General features: G+C 46.1%; 1 protein-coding gene across 2 annotated transcripts in view; it reads left to right on the forward strand.

The window, feature by feature from the left end:
* The first annotated feature begins 2,627 nt into the window (after positions 1–2,627).
* epha4b (eph receptor A4b) overlaps positions 2,628–23,566 on the forward strand; it is a 523,058-nt gene continuing 502,119 nt past the window's right edge. Inside the window, exon 1 of one of the 2 annotated variants that reach the window (XM_072474682.1) lies at positions 2,628–3,125. In XM_072474682.1, coding sequence (XP_072330783.1) covers positions 3,035–3,125 — 91 coding nt within the window. In that variant the 5' untranslated portion in view covers positions 2,628–3,034. The remainder of the gene's footprint in view (positions 3,126–23,566) is intronic. The other variant, XM_072474681.1, reaches the window with a different exon arrangement.

Below are 23,566 nucleotides of genomic sequence, written 5' to 3' on the forward strand. Positions count from 1 at the left end.
GGCTGAGAGGAGATCTGATAGAGTTATGCAAGATCACAAGGGATTTGGACATATAGAGGGGGAGAGATTGTTCCCATGTGTGACAGGATTGAGAACCAACGGGCACAGGTTTAAAATAATTAGTAAAAGGAGTGATGTGAGGAACTTTCTTTTCACAGCCAGTGGCTGTAGTTTGGAATGCTTTGCCTGAAAGTGTGGTGGAGGCAGCTTCAGTTGAAGCATTCAAAAGACTGCTATGTGAAAAGGAAGAATGTGGAGGGTGACAGGGAGAGGGCGGGGGGGGGGGGGGGGTGGCAGGGAGTTGCTCATTAGAAGAGCTGGTACAGACGCGATGGGCCGAATGGGCTCCTTCAGCGCTGCAACAATTCCCATTCTTATTGCTGGTCCTAAACGTGGAATCCAATCGGACACCATTCGGTGGAGTTTCCCTCTTGTATTCCATTCCTCGGTCTTGTTACTGCATTCGTTTTTTGATTTTTTTTTGATAACTGGCTCTTGCATAACCATTTATTGTGTTTTATAAATATCATAATCATGTTATCATAAACGCCAAGGCACTGTGCCTTTTCACTGGAGCAGTTTTAACAGTGGCGAGTACAGGAGATTCGAGAGCACAGACAGATACAACTCAGCTACGTTCTCAACTGATGCAGGAGAGTTCATCATTAAAATAATTCGGCATGGTTCAAAATAAAAGACTCTGAACTCGAGTGCTTTAAATATCGCTGTGATTTAAGTAGATGGAACATATTTATTTAGCTGTCCCAACACCTCCTATCTTTAAATGGTTATGTATCAATCACACGAAACACCTCGAAAAAGCTGGATGGCACAATGTTATGTATCACAAGAGGGAGTGACTGCGATGCTTAGGGACAATCACACTGCCAGACACAAAAGATCCGAAACATTCCCCGGTGGCTTCTTTTTAAATATGTAACGAGAATCGACCAACTCCCTTCTAAAATTACTGCAACGTGTCAAACCGTTCCAGATCTTAATTTGAAGTGCAGGCGCTTGTCCCCACCCTCGATGCGAGCTTTTCATCCTCGCATGTGCTATTTGTAGACTGGGATTGCATTGGGCGGGAGAAGTGAGTGGAGGTCCCCACTCTCCCCTTTCCCCACACACAGACACCTTCAGCCAACCCCAGTCGCTGCAACCTCCCCCTACCCCATGTGCTGCAGTGGTCAATATCAGTGTGCACCAAGTAGATCTGACGGTTCCAATCACTAATCCTTCATTGTTTGCAGACGGTTGGTGGGCGTCTCAGCATTTACTTCCCGGTGGGTTTACGGAGAACGAGATCTTCCTCAAGGCGTTGACTTCATCGAATCGCACAGCTGCAGAACGAGGCAGTTTTAACCCACCCCTGCCCCGTGTCAGCTCTTCGGCAGACGCTGAATTTAGCTTTGTCTTTGCAAATGAGGTGAGCCCGCCCCACATCCTTCCTGCAACCAGAGGTCACGGCTTAGATTGACCAGCACTAACCTCAAGGTCACCAGGTACCGGCCAGTGAGGGTGCCGGGTCTCACACACTGTGAGCTGGGAGACAGGTCGATTGTACATTTTCGATGTCAGCCACTGGCCTGCGGGAGCAACACATTCCCTCAAAGTGAATGGGCTGGATGCAGGGATTAAAAACAAGAGAGTGTTGCAAATAGTCAGCAGCTCCTCAGAGAAACAGAATTAAAGTTTCGAGTCGAAGATGAGTCTTCTTCAGACCTGCTGACTTGTTCCAGCACTTTGTGTTTTGCTTTTATTTCAGATTTCCAGCATCCGCAGTATTTTTGTTTTGAATGCATTGTGCTGAACGGAGTGTGACAACTTCTTCCCTTCTGACTTAATGTGCAAAAAAAAACATTTATACCTTTCCTGGGTGTGTCAGGGCGAATTATTAAACGCACAGTTTACCTTTAATTTAAAAAAATGAAAATAGCACTGTCAAATTTGACGGCGATAACAGGCAATTCGACTTATGGCAGGGGTTGACTTTAAGGATGCATTGATAACCCTTAAAGCAGCCGGTGCAGACTCGATGGGCCGAATGGCATCCTTCTGCACTGTAAATTCTATGATAAGTTAATCGGTTTTGTTTTGCCCGGACAAAAGCGTTGCCCGGCTGCTTTAAGGGTTAATATTCACGGTGTGGATGCTCCTTTAAGAACTGTCCCCAGACGCGGTGTACAGCGCTGGAGTTGCTGAATTTAACACGGCCAGACAGCTTTGAGCACAAGGGTTGCCAGTAAGTCAGAACGGTGCTCCTCACACAAGGGGCGTCCTTAAAGAAACGTTGCTCATTTGAAACAAGAAAATCTGGTGGACATGTCCAAATCAGAGATGAATAAGCTGCCAGTTAGTCCCGAGTGACATTCGCTGGTAGAATAAAACAATCATTGCAGTCACTTAGTCAAAATAAAAATTCCTCTCACGGAAAAATAAGACGTCGGCTTAAATCTAAATTAATTTTTAAAAGGCATAATCTTTTGAGATGAAAGTTATTGTAAAGTTTGTGTCGTGACGAACGATACATATTTGTTACACCCGCTTTAAATAGGGGTTATGGAAGCAAAACGTCCGATTGGAAATGAGGATTTGCATTTATTAAATCAAACCATTGAGCTTAACAAGAGAATGAGGTGGAGTTTACACAAATCGTTCGCCCAACAGGTCTGCTGCCCATGTCTGTGCTTCAATACAAGCCTCTCGCTTCTCACCGTGTGGATGTGTCCTATTCTCTCTCTCTGTGCCTCTTCTCCTTCAGTGCACGTTTGCACAATGTGAGCATCGCTGTAATGCTAACGTGGATGTTAAAGGAGCGTTGCTGGGGCGGGGGAGGGAGGATGCTGCCTCTTTAAGGTGGTGGCTGAGTGAGGCAGCGCTGTTCGGCTGTCTGATTGACAGGGGAGAGACGTTGTTGGTGCTTCCGTCTGCAGCCTCTCGGCTCCCATCTCTCTCTCTCTTTCTCCTCTCTCTCTCTTTCTATTCCTGCTCGGTAACTTTAAAGGAGGGATGCAGACTCTAGCGGCCTAAAATGGCTCTCCACCGATGGATTTATCCCCTGCTGCACACACTCCACTTCATCCTCAGCAGCGATGCCGCCAGGACTTACCCAGCCAACGAGGGTAAGTTTCACTTGAGGCGACCATTACTTTGGCAGAGAGAGAGAGAGAGAGAAAAGTTAATGGTATGGGATTTGAAATGTTTTGTCATGAGTTGAGGCACAATATCTTAATCGCTGGATTTTTTTTCCTGCATGTGAATCGTGTTGGAAGACACTGCAAAGGGCTTCGAATTATGGGCTGCAGGATGTCATTTAGATCAGAGTTGCTTTTGGACATCATGACTTTAAGGATGCATCTGACTCTCAGTCTCACGGTTCCCTTATAGGCACAGATGCAAACTAGTCTGTTAGGATCGACTGTATCGTTAATAATTTGCTGATGGAGCAGGAAGTTTAGCAGATGCTGCCAAGAAATAGCCTTGAGGATAGGGTGAGGAATCGGCGACAATTGGGTCCTTTCCCTTGAGGGCACCTTTAGTCAAATATATTAACCCGCATATTTGGCAATATAATAATGAACTGTCTAATAGCATCACTTGGGATCTTGTCACGGATCGAGTTGTGCTCAGCGGCGACGATGCATTTAGATTTTCATTACTAAATAGATTTAGGTCAGTATGGTGCATTTTACCATGCGTGCAAGCAAAGTTGGTCATCATTTTGTGGTGCGTCCAGTGAAAGTTGCTTGTTCGATCCGGAGTGTTTTTTGAGACCTGTAGCCTTAAATTATCCAGCATAGACTTCGTACCTGTCAGGACACACACACACACACGCACACACACTTGGTTCAGTGTCCTGATCAATCATCCTGTGTGAGTGTGTGTGTTCCCACATCTCTTGTCCACTATCAAGATTGACTCACTCACAGGCAGGCACAAGGTGGCAGTCTTTCTCGCCTCAGGTTCCGCCACTGCTGATTTGAATCAAATTTCCTTTCTGCAGACGGCACAATTAGGGAGTTTAAACATGATCGGCTCAGGTTTTTTTTGCCCTCTCTTTCGGTAACAGCGTCTGTTTTCAAAATCACACAGAACATTTAAAGATTTTCTTACGAATTTGGAGAAAGGTAACTTTTTACACAGCTACTTTTTTCTCAGCTGGTTTATTGCGTATGTAGTTTGAATGCCTGATAAGAGGCCAGCACACAAATGTAGAGAGCACTGTCCCCTTAAAGCTACAGAAGCCCACAAAATCCCCCCTCCTTTTTTTTGGGGGGGGGGGGGAGCAAAACGAATTATGCCACTTGTGACGAGGGTCAGGTTTTTGTCTTGGTTAACTTTCTCTCCCTACCCCCACTTCAGATGGAGGCTCTCACTGGGTTGCTGTTCACCGGAGGACAGTTCTCTGTTCTGTTGCACAGGGGGTGTTCACATGGTAAATAGGGGGGTGAGTGGGGGTCACAATAAAGCCCAACATTGAATCTGTCCTATATATCCACATATTCCAGCAGGGGTCACTAGACAGCACTGCTAAGTGGGGAGCCCAGCCGATTTCAGTCCCCCTACTGCAAGTACAATGCCAGGGATGCTAACGCCAATTCTAGTGCACAAGGTGAGATCAGCTAACCATAATAAAACCATTAGAAATAGGAACAGGAGTAGGCCCCACTCCACCCATTCAAAAGGATCAAGGATGATCCAACATTCTACACATCCACTTTCTAACCTTTTGCTGTAACCCCCGATTTCCTTACTAATCAAGAAACTATCTCAGCTTTAAATATACACAAGGACTCTGCTCCTCACAGCTAAGGAGTCACATCCCTCTGAGAGAAGAAATTCCTCCCCATCTCAGTGTTAACTTGGCTAACATTTAGTATCGTACAAGTCACCATAGTGTGCTCCCACCTTTTCAGAGGGCGAGCACTGACTGGTGGCGATTTAACCACGCCTCAGGTGAGGGGCAAAGGTTGAGAAGGCAGGGCCTTCATTGATAACCAGTACGGGCATTGAACCCATGCTGTTGGTCATGGCTCCGCACCACAAACCAGCTGTCTGGCCAACTGAGCTAGCCGACCAGCCATGATCAAATTGAATGGTGGGTCAGATCAAGGGGCTGAATGGCCTCTTGTTCCTACAAGCAACAAGGTGTCAGATACAACTTGTCTTTAACTGTAGTATCGGATTTGATGTTCATCATTTATGCACAAACATGCTGATTTCTGCAGTGCCCTCAAAAACTTAAAACTCTTCAAATAATGAGTCGAGCCCATGATGGTCTTGAGGATTAGCCGCTTCTTTTCAGGGGTGGAGGATAGGTGAGAGTGGTGTGCGGAGAACGTCGCAAGATCCGGGAGTTCCGGTGGGGAGAGAAGCAGATTCTTGGCCTTTGCCTCCCTGATAGCCCGGAGATGGATTTTGTTGAGTTGGCAGGACTTGGAGCGCTAAAGGCGAGGGTATGGGTGAGTGAGCTGGCAGAATTTTTTTACTTGGAAAAAATTATGTTCGCCATATCTGGAGTGGAAGAGGAGTTCACCCTGAGGTGGAAGCCGTTTATTGACTTCTTAAAAATGTCAGCGGGGGAGAGGGGGGTTACGGGTGTTTTGTTTTGTGTGGACGGGTATGAGGGGAAGGGGAAAACGGAGGAGGCGGGCATGGGGTGACAGGGGGTGGAGGGTTGGGGTGGGTGGGTGGGGGGGAGGGGGGGGGGAGATGGGGAAGATGGACTGTTAGTTTGGTTACCTGTTGCTGAGGTTTAGCTTGTGCATTTTTGTATTTATGAAAAATGCTTTCAAGGAAAATATTTCGAAAAACAAAGGTGATGAGTCGAGGTCAGTGATGAGAGAAAACAAGCTGCACATTCCTGTCGTTCGCCTTTGTCAGGAGTGATATTCAGGAGCTGCTTATATTTAACTAAGTCAGCCTTTTCAGTGTCTACTGCTGTTCTGGAGATGTGTCATTTCACAACAACAATGAACAGTGCAAAGCTTTAAGTATCCAGAGAAAGGAAGGCCAGTACTTTTGATAGTTCGAACTATGTATGTGCCCTGCACTTTGTAAAAGATAAGTGACTGAGCACTTTCAACTTATCCTGGTCGATCTCGACATTCAGCCATTCAGTATAATTTAGTGCCTAAAATGTTAAAAACAAAGCACTATTTTGAATCTATGACTACAAAATGTACCAACTGGTTGACAGCTAATTTTCTAATCACAAACTATAATTTCTCCTTTTCTGAAGACACAGCCTCATGTTTGAATTTGACTCCATAAATGCCAACAACGTTCCTGTACCTTTTCCAAGTAGTGAGTCTAAGATAGTGAGCATTCGCAGTCTGTGAGACTAGAGAAGGGTCAAAATCGAACCCTATCTGCTTTAAGCTGATGTTTAAGGGGCAGTTTCGCTCAGTTGGCTAGACAACTGGTTTGTGATACAGAGTGAGGCCAACAGTATGGGTTCAATTTCTGTACTGCCTGAGGTTACTCATGAAGGCTCAACCTTGCTCTTTGCCTGAGGTGTGGTGATCCTCAGGTTAAATCATCACCAGTCAACTCTCCCCTTGAAAGCGGAAAGCAGCCTACATTCACCTGGGACTGTGGTGACTTTACTGTACAGCAGGAATCACTGCTTAGGAGTAGAAAATGTGGCTATTTTTAAAATCTCCGAATTCCAAAGAGACAGATGCCAGTTGTAGCAGTTCAATGGACTGCTGGCCGCGACAAGGTAATTCAGTACAGATCAAATCAGTAATAAAACCTGGCATTGTAACAGTCTGTATCAGCTCAAAGAGTGTATTTTCCCAACTAAGCCATTGTGGCACTCAGCTTTTTCCCGCACATTATAATTAGGCCAACACATTTATGTAATGAATGGATTGTGCAATCTTTCACATTAGCCATCTATAGAAAGAAAGGCTTATATTTATATAAGCCTGTCATGATCTTAGGGCGTCCCAAAATACTTTACAACCAATTACTTTTGAAGTGACGTCACCGTTGTGATGTAGGAAATATGGCAGCCGGTTTGTTGTGCACAGCAAGATCCCAGAAACAACAATACAAGAATGACCAGATTGTATTTTGTGACACTTGCTGTGGGACACGGATTGGCCAGTGGGGATAATTCTCCTTCTCGTCTTCAATACAGTGGCATGGGATCTTTTCCATCCATCTCAAAGGTCCAGTTGAGCCACAGGTTGATATCTCATCTGATAGATTGCAGCTCCAATGGTGCAGCACTCCCCCAGTACTGCACAGGAGCACCAGCCGAGATCTTACATGAAATACTTTTAGTGGGAGATGATGAGTAGGTTCACAGAGGTGAATGGCTCCTGTTCCTGGCAGATAACCAGTGATTAAATATTGACATGTTGTTGTGCATTCAGACTTGTGATGTTTTACTGGTAATAATGTGAGTTGACCTGATTGTTAGGTCAAAAGAAGATCGTCCATCGTGACAGAGATGGGGAGGAGTGACTGAACATTGAGAGAAGAGTGAAATTGTTATAAATTGGCAGCTGTAGTTACTCTTTCCAGAAAATATCTGCCCCAGATGCCACATAAATGATGTTTACCACTCTATGCTGCCTCTTTTCTATAGATTTCTCCATATTAGGAACGAGCAAGACAATGTGGATGCAAAAGAGAAATGAATGAATAGAATTTCAAAGAATAATAAAAATAAATGCTTAGAGATGGGAAGTAAGAGAGGAAGGCTGTCTTCAGCTCCGTGTTTCTGTCCGGTAGTCTCATTATCATCACCCTACGTCTTCTATTATGGAAAATTGAAGGACGCTCTATTTTTATTTGTTGCCACTCAGGGCCACTCAGCTCCTGACATCATCACAACCTTGATTCAAACAGGGGCAACAGAGCTAAACACAAGAGGTTGGTGAGAGTGACTGCCCTTGTCATCAAGGCAGCATTTGACTGAGTATGGCATCAAGGAGCACTAGCAAAACTGGAGTCAATGGAAATCATATCGAACATAAAGGGAGATGGTTGTAGTTATTACAGATCAATCATCTCAGGCTGCAGGACTTTCTCAGGGTAGTGTTCCAGGCCCAACAATCTTCAACTGTTTCAACAATGATCTTACCCCCATCATAAGGTCAGAAATAGGGATGTGCGCGGATGACTGCACAAAGCTCAGCACCACTTGCAACACCTCATATACTGAAGCAGTCCATATCTATGCGCAGCAAGAGCGGGATAGTATTCTGGCTTGGGCTGATAAGTGACAATAAGATTCGTGCAACACAACGGCCAGGCAATGACTACCTCCAACAAGAGAGTAACCATCCCCCCTTATCTTTCAGTGATTACTATCACTGAATCCCACACTATCAACATCCAAGGGGCTGCCATTGACCAGAAACTCAGCTGGACTAGCCATACAAATACTTAGCTGGACTACCAAAACAAAGCAAGAGCAGGTAAGAGGCTAAATCCTGCAGCGAGCAACTCAAGAGCTCCTGACTCCCCAAAGCACTATTTACAAGGCACTAGTAGGGAGTGTGATGCAATATTCTCCACTTGCCTGGCTACAGTTTCAACAAGACTCAAGAAGCTGGATACCATCCAAGACAAAGGAACCCACTTGATTGGCACCACACACACCACTTTCAACAGTCATTCCCTCCTCCAACGATGCGCAGTGACAGCAGTGTGTACGATCTACAAGATGCACTGCAGCAATTCATCAAGGTTCCTTCAGCAGCATCTTCCAAACCTGTGACCTCTACCACTTACCAGGGCAATGGCAGCAGATACATGGGAACACCCGCACCCGTAAGTTCCCCTCCAAGCCACACACCAAACCTGACTTGGAGCTTGTGGTGATTGTCCCTTTAAGGGCAACACAGCTGAAAAGAGTCACCTGGCTTGAGTGACCAATCAGGACTCAGTGTGGGTAATCAGGAGACATAAAAGACATAAAGGGAGCAAGCTACAGCCATGAGGCTGATGACCAATTCTTATTAATAAATCCTTTTTGTGTTCACGAGTGGAGTCTCTGAAAGTTCATCTTTACAGAACTACATCACTGTTCCTTCACTGTCACTGCATCAAAATCCTGGAACTTCCTTTCTGCGCTGTGGGTGTACCTACATATGGACTGCAGCAGCTCAAAACGTGGGGGTATAGCTCAGTAGTAGAGCATTTGACTGCAGATCAAGTGGTCCCCGTTTCAAATCCAGATGCTCCCTCGTTTTGTCGCAGATTCTATGATTTGATTCTCTGCTTAGATGGGCTTTTTGGTTGTCATGGACCGTTTCGGCCGAAGGGCCTATCTCCGTATCACAGATTCTATGATAAGAAGGCAGCACACCATCACATTCTCAAGGGCAATTAGGGATGGGCAATAAATGCTGGTCTAGTCAGCGACAGCCACATCCGTGAATGATAAATTAAATTATTAAAAGAATGATGTAAAAGATTTACTTGACGCAGACTGAGCATATATACTTCCCCTTTTACCTCTCCACATCGTGTTAGAAATCATAAATTTGTAGCAAAATGCATCGATGGCATTAGGTTATTGACAATCTGTGCAGAATTCAAACTTGTAAAGGCCAATCTTCAGAACATAAGAACCATTGTGTACTTGAATATTCAATGATTAACACATTTGAGTTCTGTTGCAGCTACATCAGATGGTGAGGAAAGGCTACCATTGTTGGCAGCCAACCTTAATGTTGTTGCATACACTGGGGTGCTACCCAAATGCACTGACACCTGTGAGTAAGGTATTGCCATGACTTTGAGGGTGAGGTTCTATTGACCTTTTCCTTTTCTTTTGTCAGCTCACTCCTGTTCCCTGAAGGTGTTTGCTCTTAGGGGTATACACCCCATGGCAGCACACCAATCCTGTGCTCAAATTAGCTTATTCTTCAAATGATGGCTCAGCCAGTGTCAGCATACTGCAGGATTATGGAGGTTAGAACAGGTGAACCTGAGTCTGATCTCGCTATATGTAGCTGAACATTTCCACAGCAGCCCCTGGACTGTGAAGGTGGGCTTTTTTATAGGTAATGCTTACATTTTTGACAATAACTTGTATTTATGTAACATGAATAAATATACTTGGGTGCTACTCAAAGGAGTGACGACAAATAGACACAAAGCCAAAGCCGGCTAGATTAGGGCAGGTGACCAAAAAGCACAGCCAAAGCAGCAACTTTCAAGGGAGGTTCTTAAAGGAAGAGAGGGAGGCAGTAGGGCGGAAAACTTTCAAGACATGAGGGCTCAGTATCACCAAATACAGTGCAACTTCCCACTGAACTCCCACGGATAAGGTATAACCTACCATGTAACAGGAAGATTGAAGTTGGCCATTGCTGTTTCAAGATGCAGTGCAGAAATTAAGTTCTGTTGTACATATTGCTCTGTAAAATTGATTTCCTTGACTCTGATACCAATTCTAAAATGAGATTAAGGAACAGCTCTGTAAATGAAGCACATCACTTGTTCAGCTAGTGCGATGTCAGTGGTATCTTATTCACTCTGATGTCTACTGAAGTCTAGCACGTACGCTTCTTTAAAATGGCCCCTTATGAATAGGAGTACTGTATTTAATAAAAGCCCATCCCTAACTGTAATGTGCTCTCTGTATATCTTCTAAAGACAGCCTTATAAAGGGTGGTGAATCTATGTATTGAGAGATAATGTCAAGATGCTTGGATCAGTGCCAATGGATGCACTCAGATTTATACAGGAACCATAAATACTGCCAGTGCAGATGATCTTTAATATCAGTTAAACACAGACCATCTGTCCTTGCTTATCCCTGATAAGCCTGGTTCCCCCACAAAACTCTTGTCATGTTTTGAGTGAACAATGCTATTAATTTCTCAGTTTTGTACACAGGTAATGGCTACTTGGCCAAACCACAACTGGGTCTATAAAAGAGTAAGGAGCAGTTGAAAGCATGGATTAATACAGAAGCATCAAAGTCTTGATGAATTCTGCATTTACACAGCTATGAGTGGGTAATGCAGCTGGTTAAACATGGAGAAACTAAAGGCCCCTAGGGAGTTTGCGGAGCTTATCCAGTGATATAGCTCAGCTCTGTGCTGAACTGGTTGATCACATCCGGAGTAACCATAGGAGACAACTTGTATCATCTGTCTGCTGTGTTAGTCGAAGGAGAAGACAAAGAAATCATTCAGGAACCCCACTCCTAATTCTGTTGGAAATTACTGTGTTGGCAATGGGCATGCAGATATGAATCTCAGCTGAGTATACCATGGGGCTTTGCTACAATGCCCCACCATAATTGGTTGCCCTGAGCGTATTGATTGCTTGAACAAGGGCACCTGTGGATGTGAAACAACACCCGATCAAGGATTCTAATATCTTCAGGGTTGGAGAATCTGAACAAAAAAACAATGGTTATTTCACACAGGGGCTGGAGACTGGGCAAGTGTTCTCTTGCCTTCTGAGGATGCTGACTTTCACTGGGGTTCCATCCTATAAGTATCAGAATATCTGCTCATTCTTCATGTGTGAGACTAGACAATGAGTGTCAGCATTTTATTTGTCTAGAATATAAATGACTTTGAGCCCAATTTAACATGAAATCGTGGCTCCTTGATTGTCAAATTCAACTGCGCTGAGGCCATCGTACATTTCCAGGATGAGATTAGCTAACTCAACACTGAGTAGGGACTCGAAGTGGGACCATTTCATGTGTACATGATCTGCTACAGGGGGCGGTTAGTTCAATTGGCTAAACAGCTGACATATGGAGCAGATTATGGGTTGGATCCCTGCTCTAGGTGAGATAGACTCAGGCTTATCATCCTACCCGTAGTAAAAAACTTGACAATTTGCCATGCATTCGTGGATAATCACCAAAGGCCTGCATTTGGGGCGAGAGCTTAAAATGAAGGTGTAGTGATACAACTAACTCATATGAAACTGGGGCTATTTGCTGTGCGGTTTAATGGGCAATAGATTGTTGACTGAGCTACGACATAAGCTCTTAATCTGCATCACATCTTGTATTCCCTCCAATACATCATGTTCGCTGCCCCTTAAAGTGCTAAATTGATGTGTCGTCTGAAAACGAACAGTCAAAATCTTCAGTTTGTTAGGAAGCAAGTGTGAATAGTCAACAGATAAAGTGGAAAAAACAGATGCTGTGGTGTAGGTACAAAATGGGGTAGATAATCACTACAGTGATACTGCCTCGGAGCATCTAAATGAAACAAGATCATAGGAGGGAGGAGAAAAAGAGGCAAGAATGCAGGTCAACTACAAACCTGACATGTGTACTCTTCAGGAGTGAGCCTTACTCATTTTGCTTTAAAATGATGATGTTTGTTACTTAAAGTAATAAGTAAATTCCACTCAGTGTTATGAGTCCTTCCTTGTGATTTCCCTTTGTTCCCATTTCTTTTATTAATTTTGGTCCATAGACCTATAATCGGAATGTGCCTTTAAGCAATGGACTCAAACTGAAGCACCCTGCTAGACAGGACAGTGTGTTCCAGGTTTTTTATTTTGGAGAGGAGAAACAGACTCGTCGGCACCGAGTGAATCTTAAGAACCAGCTTTGGAGAAAGTTGGTTCATTCGGCTGGCTGGCAACCTGTGGGTTGGCCTTGTTCTGGCTGCCAACAGTCAGTGATTAGCTCCTGCAGGATGCTTCTGAGAGAGCTGGGCAGAAGTGTATAGACCTTGAAAGAAGATGGAACTCTCACTCTCTTGCTGCTGAAGTAAAGAACTGCTTTATTGTTCTAAAACCAGTGAGTGCTGAGTGTGTGTCGCGTGGTAGCGTGGGGTGAGATGGAAAGTGAGGGTTGGGAAAGGGGTGTTAGGTAGTCAGTTACATTTTTGTTAGTTTGTTGAGAGTTTATTACTGTTAAATCAGGTTATTTTATGTTATGTTAAATTTACAAACCTGGTGATTGCAGTTTATTGGGCTCAGCCAAGGTCTTCAGATATTTTAGAATAACATCTAATTTCACTTATGTTGCAACTCCGGGTCAAGTGGGGCTGGAATTGACTGCGCACCAGCCCGGGGTCGGGACATCAGATAGAACTGTTCACATCTTCAGAAGGACGCGAAGCATTATATCCTGTGTGCTGCAAAACACTAGAACCAGCAATTCACCAGTTAACCTGTTTTGTTGATATTGGCTGAGTGATAGGTATTGATGAGGATGCAAGGGAAATCTACTTGCTTTTCTTTAAATAGTGCCATGAGTTATCTTACATTTACGTGAGAAGACAGATTAAGGATCCATTTAAAGTCGTATGATAGACTATGGGGCCTCGTTCAATGCCATGTGCTAGACGGCACCTTAAACAGTGCAGCACTCCCTTGGTATTTCACCTAGTCACATCCTAGATTATTCCCTCAAGCCCTGCGATGGGGCTTAATCCGTGATTTGATTCAAGAGTTGACAGTGCGGCCATTGAGAGATGTTAAGTAATCACAGATCCATATCGTATGTACCTTTATATTCTGCCATTCATGCCGTACAGAAATGCCATGTCTGTGTTGACCTGATATCGACAGCCATGCAAATGCTGGGTTAGGACATTACGCTTTTACTTCTGGGACTGAGTCTGATTGCAACCCAAATCGATTGAATTCAGTTCTCAGCTGTCTTGCAGCAGTTTTTACGGATCCCAAATGAAGTGAGTTTTGGCAGTTTTAGTTCACTCCCCAGTGAACACCTCGTATAAAACCTTAATCCAGCTCTAATTATCTTTAATTGGATAATTCCATGACTGTAAAGGGCAGCCTGCTGTGGGGAATGGAAATTCTAAAACGGGGGCTGAATAACAGGTGTAGTTTGCTGAATGAATTCCAGCTCCATCGTGACCCTTTCAGTTTTGAAACTGAAGCCCTGGTTTCCCCCCCCCAACACTGAAAAAACTTGCTATAGGTCTGGGAGCCAGATTACTGTGTCATCAAGTGTCTGAATTCACCGGCATATTATTTCCTTTGCCAGATATTAATAAGCAAATGTGGCCTCAACGAATAAAGGCAAGTATCGCATATGCCTTCTTAACCAACTTGCCTACCTGTCCTACTGCCATCAGGGATCTATGGATGTGCAACCCGAGATCCCTCTGTACTTCCTAATGTCCCACTGTTCATTGTATATTCCCTTGCTTTGTTAGGCCTTCCAAAATGCATCACATCACACTTTTCAGGGTTACCAATAGGATAGGTATCTCAAAATGAGTTTAGAAATCCTCTGTGCACCCAATATTGTTTGGATTTGGAATGTTACCTATGATGACAGAACCAGTGCCACAGTTTCATGTTTCAACAGTGCTTGTTTGAACCTCACTATTTCTTTTAGTATATTTAATTAATATTGGTGATCTGAGGTACATGTAAATGAAAAGAAAATGGACTTAAGCTACATATTTGTACCAGCACCTCCCCACCTCACCTGCCCCCACAAAGAAATTAGCTCAATTAAATTGGAGAGGAAAATCATCAGACAAGAAAATGCACAGAAAATGTGAGACATTCAAACAAGATGTCATTAGATAAGTGACATTATTCAAACAATGGGTGAATATCGTAGATGAACAGTATTGTGAAGGTAGAAATACACAGGCATTGTAATGGAAAAGCTAATGGAATGGAACTCAACCTAGAGTACAGTGACATGCCAAGGTTGCAAATTTTACGAGTTCATATAATGATCAGGAGAAAAATGGAGTCAGTGTTAGGGGAACAGATTTGGGCAAAACCTAATGCACTGAATGACCTTAGCCACCCCAGATATTGCGCTGGAATAACTTTACAACACGTCCATGACTAGGCGTTGGGTAAGCAGCCTGACAGCACAGATAGGAATCAATCAAGGTGCCAGAGAGGACAAGCTGGGTGTCAGCAACGTGCATGCAGGAACTGATCCCATGACTGCAGGTGATATAATCCCGTGGCAGAATGCATATCAGAGACAGACCCAGCGATAAATCCTTGGGGACTATATACCAGACAGTCGGGAAGGAAAGAAGAGGAATGCCTTTGATTAGGCGGCTTTGATGCTATAAGAAGTGGGGAATGCATCCAGGAAGAATTTTAACATGCAATTATGGAAGACATACACATAGAGCTGGGATGCAATGAAATCCCTCAAGTTTTTAGAGAGGAAAGGGAGGCTGATGGTAAAGTGGCAGTTGGTGTGGAAGTCGGACCAAGGGTGATAATAGTGATTTTTAAGGGACATCTGGGGGGGGGCGATTCTCCCAAATGGAGCCCAAGTGTTCGCGCCATCGTGAACGGCGTCGCGTTTCACGACGGCGCGAACTGGGCCTGGGTACAACCTATTCTGTCCCCCACAGGGGGCCAGCATGGCGCTGGAGCGGTTCACGCCGCTGCAGCCTCCTTTCCCGGCGTCAAATGGGCGCTGTCCCAACCCGTGCATGTGCAGTTGGGTCGCGCCAACCTGCACGTGCGCGGGTGACTTTAACGCGCCGGCCCCGACTCAACATGGCGTCGGTGTTCAGGGGCTGGCAGCGCAGGGAAGTCGGCCCAGGGGGGGAGAGGCCGGCCCGCCGATCGGTGGGCCCCGATCGCGGGCCAGACCCCATCGGAGGCCTCCCCCAGTGAAGGAGCCTCCCTCCCCCCCCACAGGCCGCCCCCCGACCATTCGCGCAGAGCTCCCACTGGCAGTGACCAGGGGCGAACGGTGCCGGCGGGACCCTGTCGTAGCCACACGGCCGCTCGGCCCATCCGGTCCACGCCTCCAGCGGCCCGCGGCCGGCGCCACGCCAAACGTGCCAGAGAAAATGGCGCTGGTTCTCTGCACCTCGGAGAATCACGGCCCAGCGCGGGGCTCGGAGAATCGCCCCCCTAATATTCTTAAGCAGAGAATATTGTTCAAAATGCCAGCTAGCAAGAGGGCCAGAAGGGCAGTGGCCTGGTCGGAGGTTAATTGGGAAAAATGTCAAGTGGGGTGGGGGGGGGGGGGGGGGGGGGGTTGCACGAGCAGAGGTGGGTGATCTTGTGTAAATTGAAGCCTGAGGCCCAGTATCAGATGGGCCTACTGCCTGCCAGTTCTGGAACAGGGATTGATCACCACATGTTTGTGCCAACCAATTCAGGGTTGCAAAATGACAGAAGAACTTGTGTGAATACATTTCCAATTTAACTATTGCTAAGTGTGCAAATAATTCCATGAGCTTTGTATACTCATTTATCTCTATTAGTGTACAATTCATATTTCTCAGTAGTCAGTCCATGTTTGGATACCCACTAGAGTAGTCTGGATTGGGTAAATGGTACGCAATAATTGGAGAAACAAGCATTTTTCTATCATTGATGTCTGCTTCTGACACACAGTTTGTCTTCTACATATATGGGATAATCACTGTGCATGCAAGTGAAGCTCACTCAGATTACAACAGCTTGCATTTATACATGAAAGAAAATAACCCAAGGTGCCTCACAGAAGAATACTCAAACAAAAATTGACAACAAGCCAAAGAAGATGATATTGAATGGTTGACTAAAAGTTTGGTCAAAGAGGTGCATTTTAAGAAAGGTGTGAAAACCAAGAGAGAGATGGAGAGAGGTTTAAGAAGAAAATACCAGAGTTCAGGGCCTAGATGGCCAAAGGCAAGGCTGTAAGTGGTTGGGGTGGGGGTGGGGGGGGGGGAGGTGGGGGGGGTGAGAGAGAGGGGGGGGGACTGGCATAAGAATCATTCAAGGTAACACAGCGACAGACTTATTATGCACATTGGCACCAGTAATCTATGAGGGGTGGGAGAAGAGGAAATTATCATGATTCTTCTGCATACATGGACGTTATCTCAAATTGATTCACCTGTTACCAGTGACAGAAATGTTTTGCTCCCATTGCCATTTCCACAACACTTTTACAGTTGCAAACATCTTAAGGTACGTCACAGAAACAGGAGACAAACAGGTGCTGAGCCAAAGGAGGGATTTGGTTGAACCAAGTATATAACACAAAACCTCTCCCAAGGTCACAATGGAGGTTTAGAAAGGCAAACTTGTATTTGAACTCGAAGATATAAAGTTTAAGGAAGCATCATATTATAAATATTGTCCATGCTCGATGGTCATTGCTTTGTGAAAGTTGTGGGGAAATATCCATATTAATACTTGAATCTGAATATCATGGCCAATATCGTGTCCAAAAAGGTTGGGTGGGGTTTCTGTGTTACTAGGATAGGGTGAAGGTGTGGGCTTGGGTAGGGTGTTCTTTCTAAGGGCCGGTGCAGACTCCATGGGCCGAATGGCCTCCTTCTGCACGGTAAATTCTATGATTCTATGATGTCCGTGTGGGAGAAACTCTCTTCGATTTCCTCTTTTATTTCTCTTCCTGCATCTAGTGGCGCCTGAGGCAGACAAAGTACATGCTGAGGTTAGTTTTAATAGCTAGTTCTTGGGACAGGTCACTAGGTTGTTCCCAGAGGTTATAGCTTAAGGGGCGCCACCCTCCATCAAATATGGCTGACCAGAAAGTCTCTCTAGCTCTTATGCCTGCCATATGTGTTTTGGCAAGATTTACAGATTGATAATCAACCTGTTGGCCAACTCCCTCTGTTGCCATCAAATTCTGGAGTGGGACTCAAACCTGGAACTTCTGGCTCAGAGGCAGGGCTGCTATTCACTGTAGCAACAGACCCTCCCCCTCCCCCCACTTTGATTTCAACAGGTGTTAATTTTCTTCAAATGAATCACTCCCTCTCCAAATATAACTTCAAGACCATAAGACCATAAGACATAGGAGCGGAAGTAAGGCCATTCGGCCCATCGAGTCCACTCCACCATTCAATCATGGCTGATTTCAACTCCATTTACCCGCTCTCTCTCCATAGCCCTTAATTCCTCGAGAAATCAAGAATTTATCAACTTCTGTCTTAAAGACACTCAACGTCCCGGCCTCCACCGCCCTCTGTGGCAATGAATTCCACAGACCCACCACTCTCTGGCTGAAGAAATTTCTCCTCATCTCTGTTCTAAAGTGACTCCCTTTTATTCTAAGGCTGTGCCCCCGGGTCCTAGTCTCCCCTGCTAATGGAAACAACTTCCCTACATCCACCCTATCTAAGCCATTCATTATCTTGTAAGTTTCTATTAGATCTCCCCTCAACCTCCTGAACTCCAATGAATATAATCCCAGGATCCTTAGACGTTCATCGTATGTTAGACCTACCATTCCTGGGATCATCCGTGTGAATCTCCGCTGGACCCGCTCCAGTGCCAGTATGTCCTTCCTGAGGTGTGGGGTCCAAAATTGCTCACAGTATTCTAAATGGGGCCTAACTAATGCTTTATAAAGCTTCAGAAGTACATCCCTGCTTTTATATTCCAAGCCTCTTGAGATAAATGACAACATTGCATTTGCTTTCTTAATTACGGACTCAACCTGCAAGTTTACCTTTAGAGAATCCTGGACTAGGACTCCCAAGTCCCTTTGCACTTCAGCATTATGAATTTTGTCACCGTTTAGAAAATAGTCCATGCCTCTATTCTTTTAGAATTCCTTATTAAGTGGTTAAATAGAGGGAGAACGTAGATGGAGGTGGGGAATTGTGTTGTTTTGTATTATGGATTCTGCAACTCAGTGCAATCTTTCCAGCTCCATGTTTCCTCTCACCTTGCCAACCAGTGAAAAATGCTTACGTCACAATTGTAACGTTATTGGAATAAAATGGTAAGACAGTTGATAAATGGTGTATTCTCTTGAAAATTAGACCACTGACTAATTGGTGATTTGTTTAAACGTACATGGAGAAAATCATCTTAGTCTTAGCTTATAATGAAAGCCCTGTGGACATGAAGTGCAGATGTATAAAGTGCTAACTCACTATGATGTGACTGTATGAGGTAACACTGCTCAGCTCAGGCACATTTATCACAGCGGAGCCAAACCTGTGTCAATTAATGATTATTTGGAGGTGCTTTAATACTGCTAACACAAGTTACTTTCTAGTGCTGAACGATAGTTTTCTTTATTATATTACACAACAGTTTGTGATTATATTCTGATACTAGGGGATGCAGCTGCTCAAATGTGTGAAGTTTGAATGAATACTGCACTAATGTTTAAGGGGATTATGTAAACTATTGACCCCAAGATCTCCATTTATTGGAACTCATGTTGCTCAGGGAGATAGCAAAGTGTGTGAAATTAATTCTGGGAACTGAACAGGTAATTCACGAAGAAATCTATGTTTCAGAATTTCTGTGAAGTAAGGCCTTGGTCTTTATTTGTCTAATAATTCTTATGTTCACGGGTTATGAATTTTGGATTCTTGGAATAATACAGTTACATTAATTGCAGTCAAGGGCTGTCCGCGTAAGATGGGATGGTGGCAGAATGGTAATGTCACTGGTAAGGTAGATGCCCAAACTGACCAACAACTGGTGGAGTTTAAATTGAAATAATAAATCGGAGAAATGAAGCTAGCTTCAGGAATGGCCATCTTGGCAATTGTTTCTGATTGTTGTAAAAACCCATCTGATTCACTGATGTCCTTTAGGGCAGGAAATCGTATCCGGTCTGGCCTGCGTTTGCATCCAGACCCACAGCGTTGTGACTGATTCGTAACTGCCCTCTGAAATGGCTCAGCAAGCCACTCAGTTCAAAGGCAATACAGGATGGGCAACAAATGCCCACCCTGCCAGTGACGCCCACATCTCACGACAAAGCAAAAAAGACATTGCGACAGATACCCCTTGCGGGATTCTCCATCGGCGGGATCCTCCGCTTTGCCTGCAGCGCACCCATGTCCACGGGTTTCCCGACGATGTGGGATGGCCACAATGGGAAACTCCATTGGCCGGCTGCTGGAACGGAGGATCCTGCTGCTGGTGGGGTCGTGCTGCGCCAGAAAACAGGGCTGGCGGGAAGGAGAATCCAGCCCCTCGTCTTTCAAGTGCGCATTCACAATTCTGAATGCTCCTTTTCTGTTACCGAGTTTAGGCAAACCAGACCTTGTAAACTATGTTTGCAACATCCTACAAAAGCATCAACTTTTAAGATAAATGGAGGCGTTAACATAATGCTCATTGTTTAATACAAATCTCATTACCAACCATTGTTAGAAAGTAATGTGCACTGTCCAGCCAAGTTAAATTATTGAATGTGTTCAAGCATGCACAGTCTACTGTGGTTAAATTAAGTATTGACCCAAAATATTTAATTAATGAACCAGGTCACTATTTGCTCATATACCATATGTTGAGAATAATAGATTTCAACGCTGTGCACCAAACAGTTTAACTTGCAACAATGATTAGAATGTATTAAACCAATCCAACTTGACTCAGTCGAAAGGCTGGTACTGAGACTTGCATTAAACAACGAACATTAAGGACTGGATTCTCCGGAGGATCCGTGGTGTTTCACGACGGGAAAATTGATGCGAACCCCTCATTGATTCCGGCGAGGGGCTAGCTCCGGGCGCTGCGTGAAGCACCCGCGGATCACACGGCAAATGGGTGGAGAACCGGCGGGTCCAGGACCGCTCATGCGCAGGGCTAACAAGCTGCAGCCACGCACGCCTACACGCCCCACACAAGCGCTGGTCGCGACAGAAAACTTGGCGCTGGATATGCAGGACCGTGTACCCGCCCACCCTGACCCCACAGCCCACACCCTGGCAACCCCCCACCACTCCCCCCTGCCCTGGCAGAAGCCTCCGGCCAGTGGCAATGATCCTGGCTGAGTGTGGCGGCGCTGGACACTATCCGCACACCTGCAAGACAGGGTCATGACCGTTGGGACCACACAAGGACCGCGCAGTCGCGAACTCAGCCGATTGGAGGCAGAGCATCGCGGATGGGCCGGCTGATGACACGTCAATGGCGTTGCAACTGCGCACGGCATGTGTCCCGATGACGTCGATTTGGAGGGGGTGGAGCATTGCAAACCGGCGTCAAACCGGTGCCTGCCCTAATTCCGGCGTTGGGAGCCATTCTCCATTCGATAGCCGTTCTCGATTTTGGCATCGGGCAACGGAGAATTCCGTTTTCAGTCAACATCTTCATTTATGTTGATGACATTCATTACTTTTTAAAATAAAGTTAGAGAACCCAATTAATTTTTTCCAATTAAGGGGCAATTTAGCGTGGCCAATCCACCTAGCCTGCACATCTTTGGGTTGTGGGGGCAAAACCCACGCAAACACGGGGAGAATGTTCAAACTCCACACGGACAGTGACCCAGAGCCGGGATCGAATCTGGGACCTCGGTGCCGTGAGGCAGCAGGACTAACCCACTGAGCCACCGTGTTGCCCCTAAATGTATTACTTTGATATGTTGTTAATGTGACATAGATATCTAGAAAATAGGAGTAGGAGGAGGCAATTTGGCCCCTTAATTCTGCTCCGTCATTCATTATGATCATGGCTGATCATCCAACTAAATGACCTGTTCCCGCTTTCCCCCCATATACATTGATCCCTTCAGACCCTAGAGCTGTGTCTAGCTACTTCTTGAAAACATAGGCTGGATTCTCCGATTCTGAGGCTATGTCTCCATGCCGGCATGGTGGAGTTTTATGACAGAACAAATGACGTAAAACAGCCACTGATCCTCCGTTTGGCCGCGGGCTAGCATGCCGGCAGTGTAGAGCACCCGGCTCTAGCTGCCGATACAGCAGAGAGAATTGGCGGGTCCGGGGTCGCGCATGTGCACGCTGGCAGCTTGCAGCGGGCGCACCGTGCAACATCATAGAATCATAGAATTTACAGTGCAGAAGGAGGCCATTCGGCCCATCAAGTCTGCACCGGCCCCTGGAAAGAACACCCCACTTAAGGTCCACACTTCCACAATATCCCCATAACCCAGTAACCCCACCCAACACGAAGGGCAATTTTGGACACTAAGGGCAATTTAGCTTGGCCAATCCACCTAACCTGCACGTCAGTGGACTGTGGGAGGAAACCGGAGCACCCGGAGGAAACCCACACACACACGGGGAGAATGTGCAGACTCCGCACAGACAGTGACCCAAGCCGGGAATCGAACATGGGACCCTGGAGCTGTGAAGCAATTGTGCTAACCACAATGCTACCGTGCTGCATGGCGGTGGCCGCTCGCAGACCTGGCCCGCGAAATAGTTCTCCTCTTCGGCCGGCTCGCGTGCCCCAGGCCACACCCCAACAGTGCCCCCAGCTCCTGATAAAGTCTCCCCAGGTCCTCCCCCGACTTTGGCAGTGCTGGTCTGAGTCCGGAGCCGCCACGTCAAGTATCAGACAGATGAGACCACACAGCACCAGGGCTGGAGCATCGGGGCAGGCCTCAGGCAATGGCCTGAGGCCGTCGATACGTCAAGCCGCGTACTTTGGAGGGGGCTGCACATCGCGGGGTTGGGAACTTTGATTCTCCAGCCGATCGCCGAACGCGATTTCTGTTGTAGTAAATTTCGCAGGCCTATCACTCTTTGGGTGAACATATTTCTTCTAATCTCAGCTCTAAATGGTTTACGCTTCCGGTCCCATCGACAGTGAACCCCTGCCACCGGGAAACCCAGCAGGAAGGGTGAGCGACCACCAAATGAAGACCATGCACGTATGTGCACGCTTCCCAGGGAGCGTGCACAATAAATATATCCTGCGGCAGTTGGACATCCCCGGCCACTTCAAGGACCACCCCACAATGGCTGGTAGGCTCTTGAGGGATAAGGGGTACCTGTTGAGGCCCTGGCTAATGATCCCAGTACGAAGGCCGGTGACCGATGATGAGACCCGATACATCGAGGCCCGTGCTGCCAGCCGGGCTGTCACTGAGGGGTGCATCGGGGACCTCAAAATGCAGTTCCGATGCTTTGACTGCTCTGGTAGTGCACTACAGTACACACCCAGAGGGTCGCCCTCAACCCCCTACCCCTTTACCGCCTTGCCCCCCAGTGTCCTCTCAGTCTCCCTCAATCTGCTTAGCCTTCTGAGCTCTACTGCTGCATCAAGGTATGTTTCCAGGATGCACATCAGAGATGGAGGCAGCTTGCTGATTACCAGGCCCCGTGGCCTTCACTGCCCCTGGCGGGTGTCCTCTGGGGCCCTGGGGTTCGAAGTACCACGGCCTACTTGCAGGCGACACATGCCTCTCCCTGCCAATCTGTTCCAAGGGCTGACTCCAAGACACACCGTTGTCGGGGGGCATGAACTCGGGGCAGCTGGTGGCCGCTGTCGCCACTCCATAGGGTAGCTCTGGGTTGGCACGTAGCACTCAGTCGGTGAGCGCCAGGAAGCTCGCCATGAAATCGTGCTCAAAGATTGTGATTAATTTGATTTGCCCAATCTATACGCAGCTTAAAGTCCCCCATAATTACAGATGTTCTTTTATCGCATGCGTCTCTAAATTCCTGCTTGGTGCCATTCCCAACATCACCACTACAGTTTGAGAATCTGTATACTACCCCCACTACCCATACTCATTCCAATTTGTCAGAGCTAATATCCTTATAAACTATTGTGTTAATTACCTCTTTAACCAGCAATGCAACCTCACTGTCTTCCTTTTTGTCTGTCTATCCTAAATACTGAATACCCTTGGATGTTCGAGTAAACATGATATTCAGGGACCCGAGGCGGGATTCTCCGCCCCCCT

The sequence above is a fragment of the Scyliorhinus torazame genome, chromosome 14, assembly GCF_047496885.1.
Source record: "Scyliorhinus torazame isolate Kashiwa2021f chromosome 14, sScyTor2.1, whole genome shotgun sequence".
Lineage (NCBI taxonomy): Eukaryota > Metazoa > Chordata > Chondrichthyes > Carcharhiniformes > Scyliorhinidae > Scyliorhinus > Scyliorhinus torazame.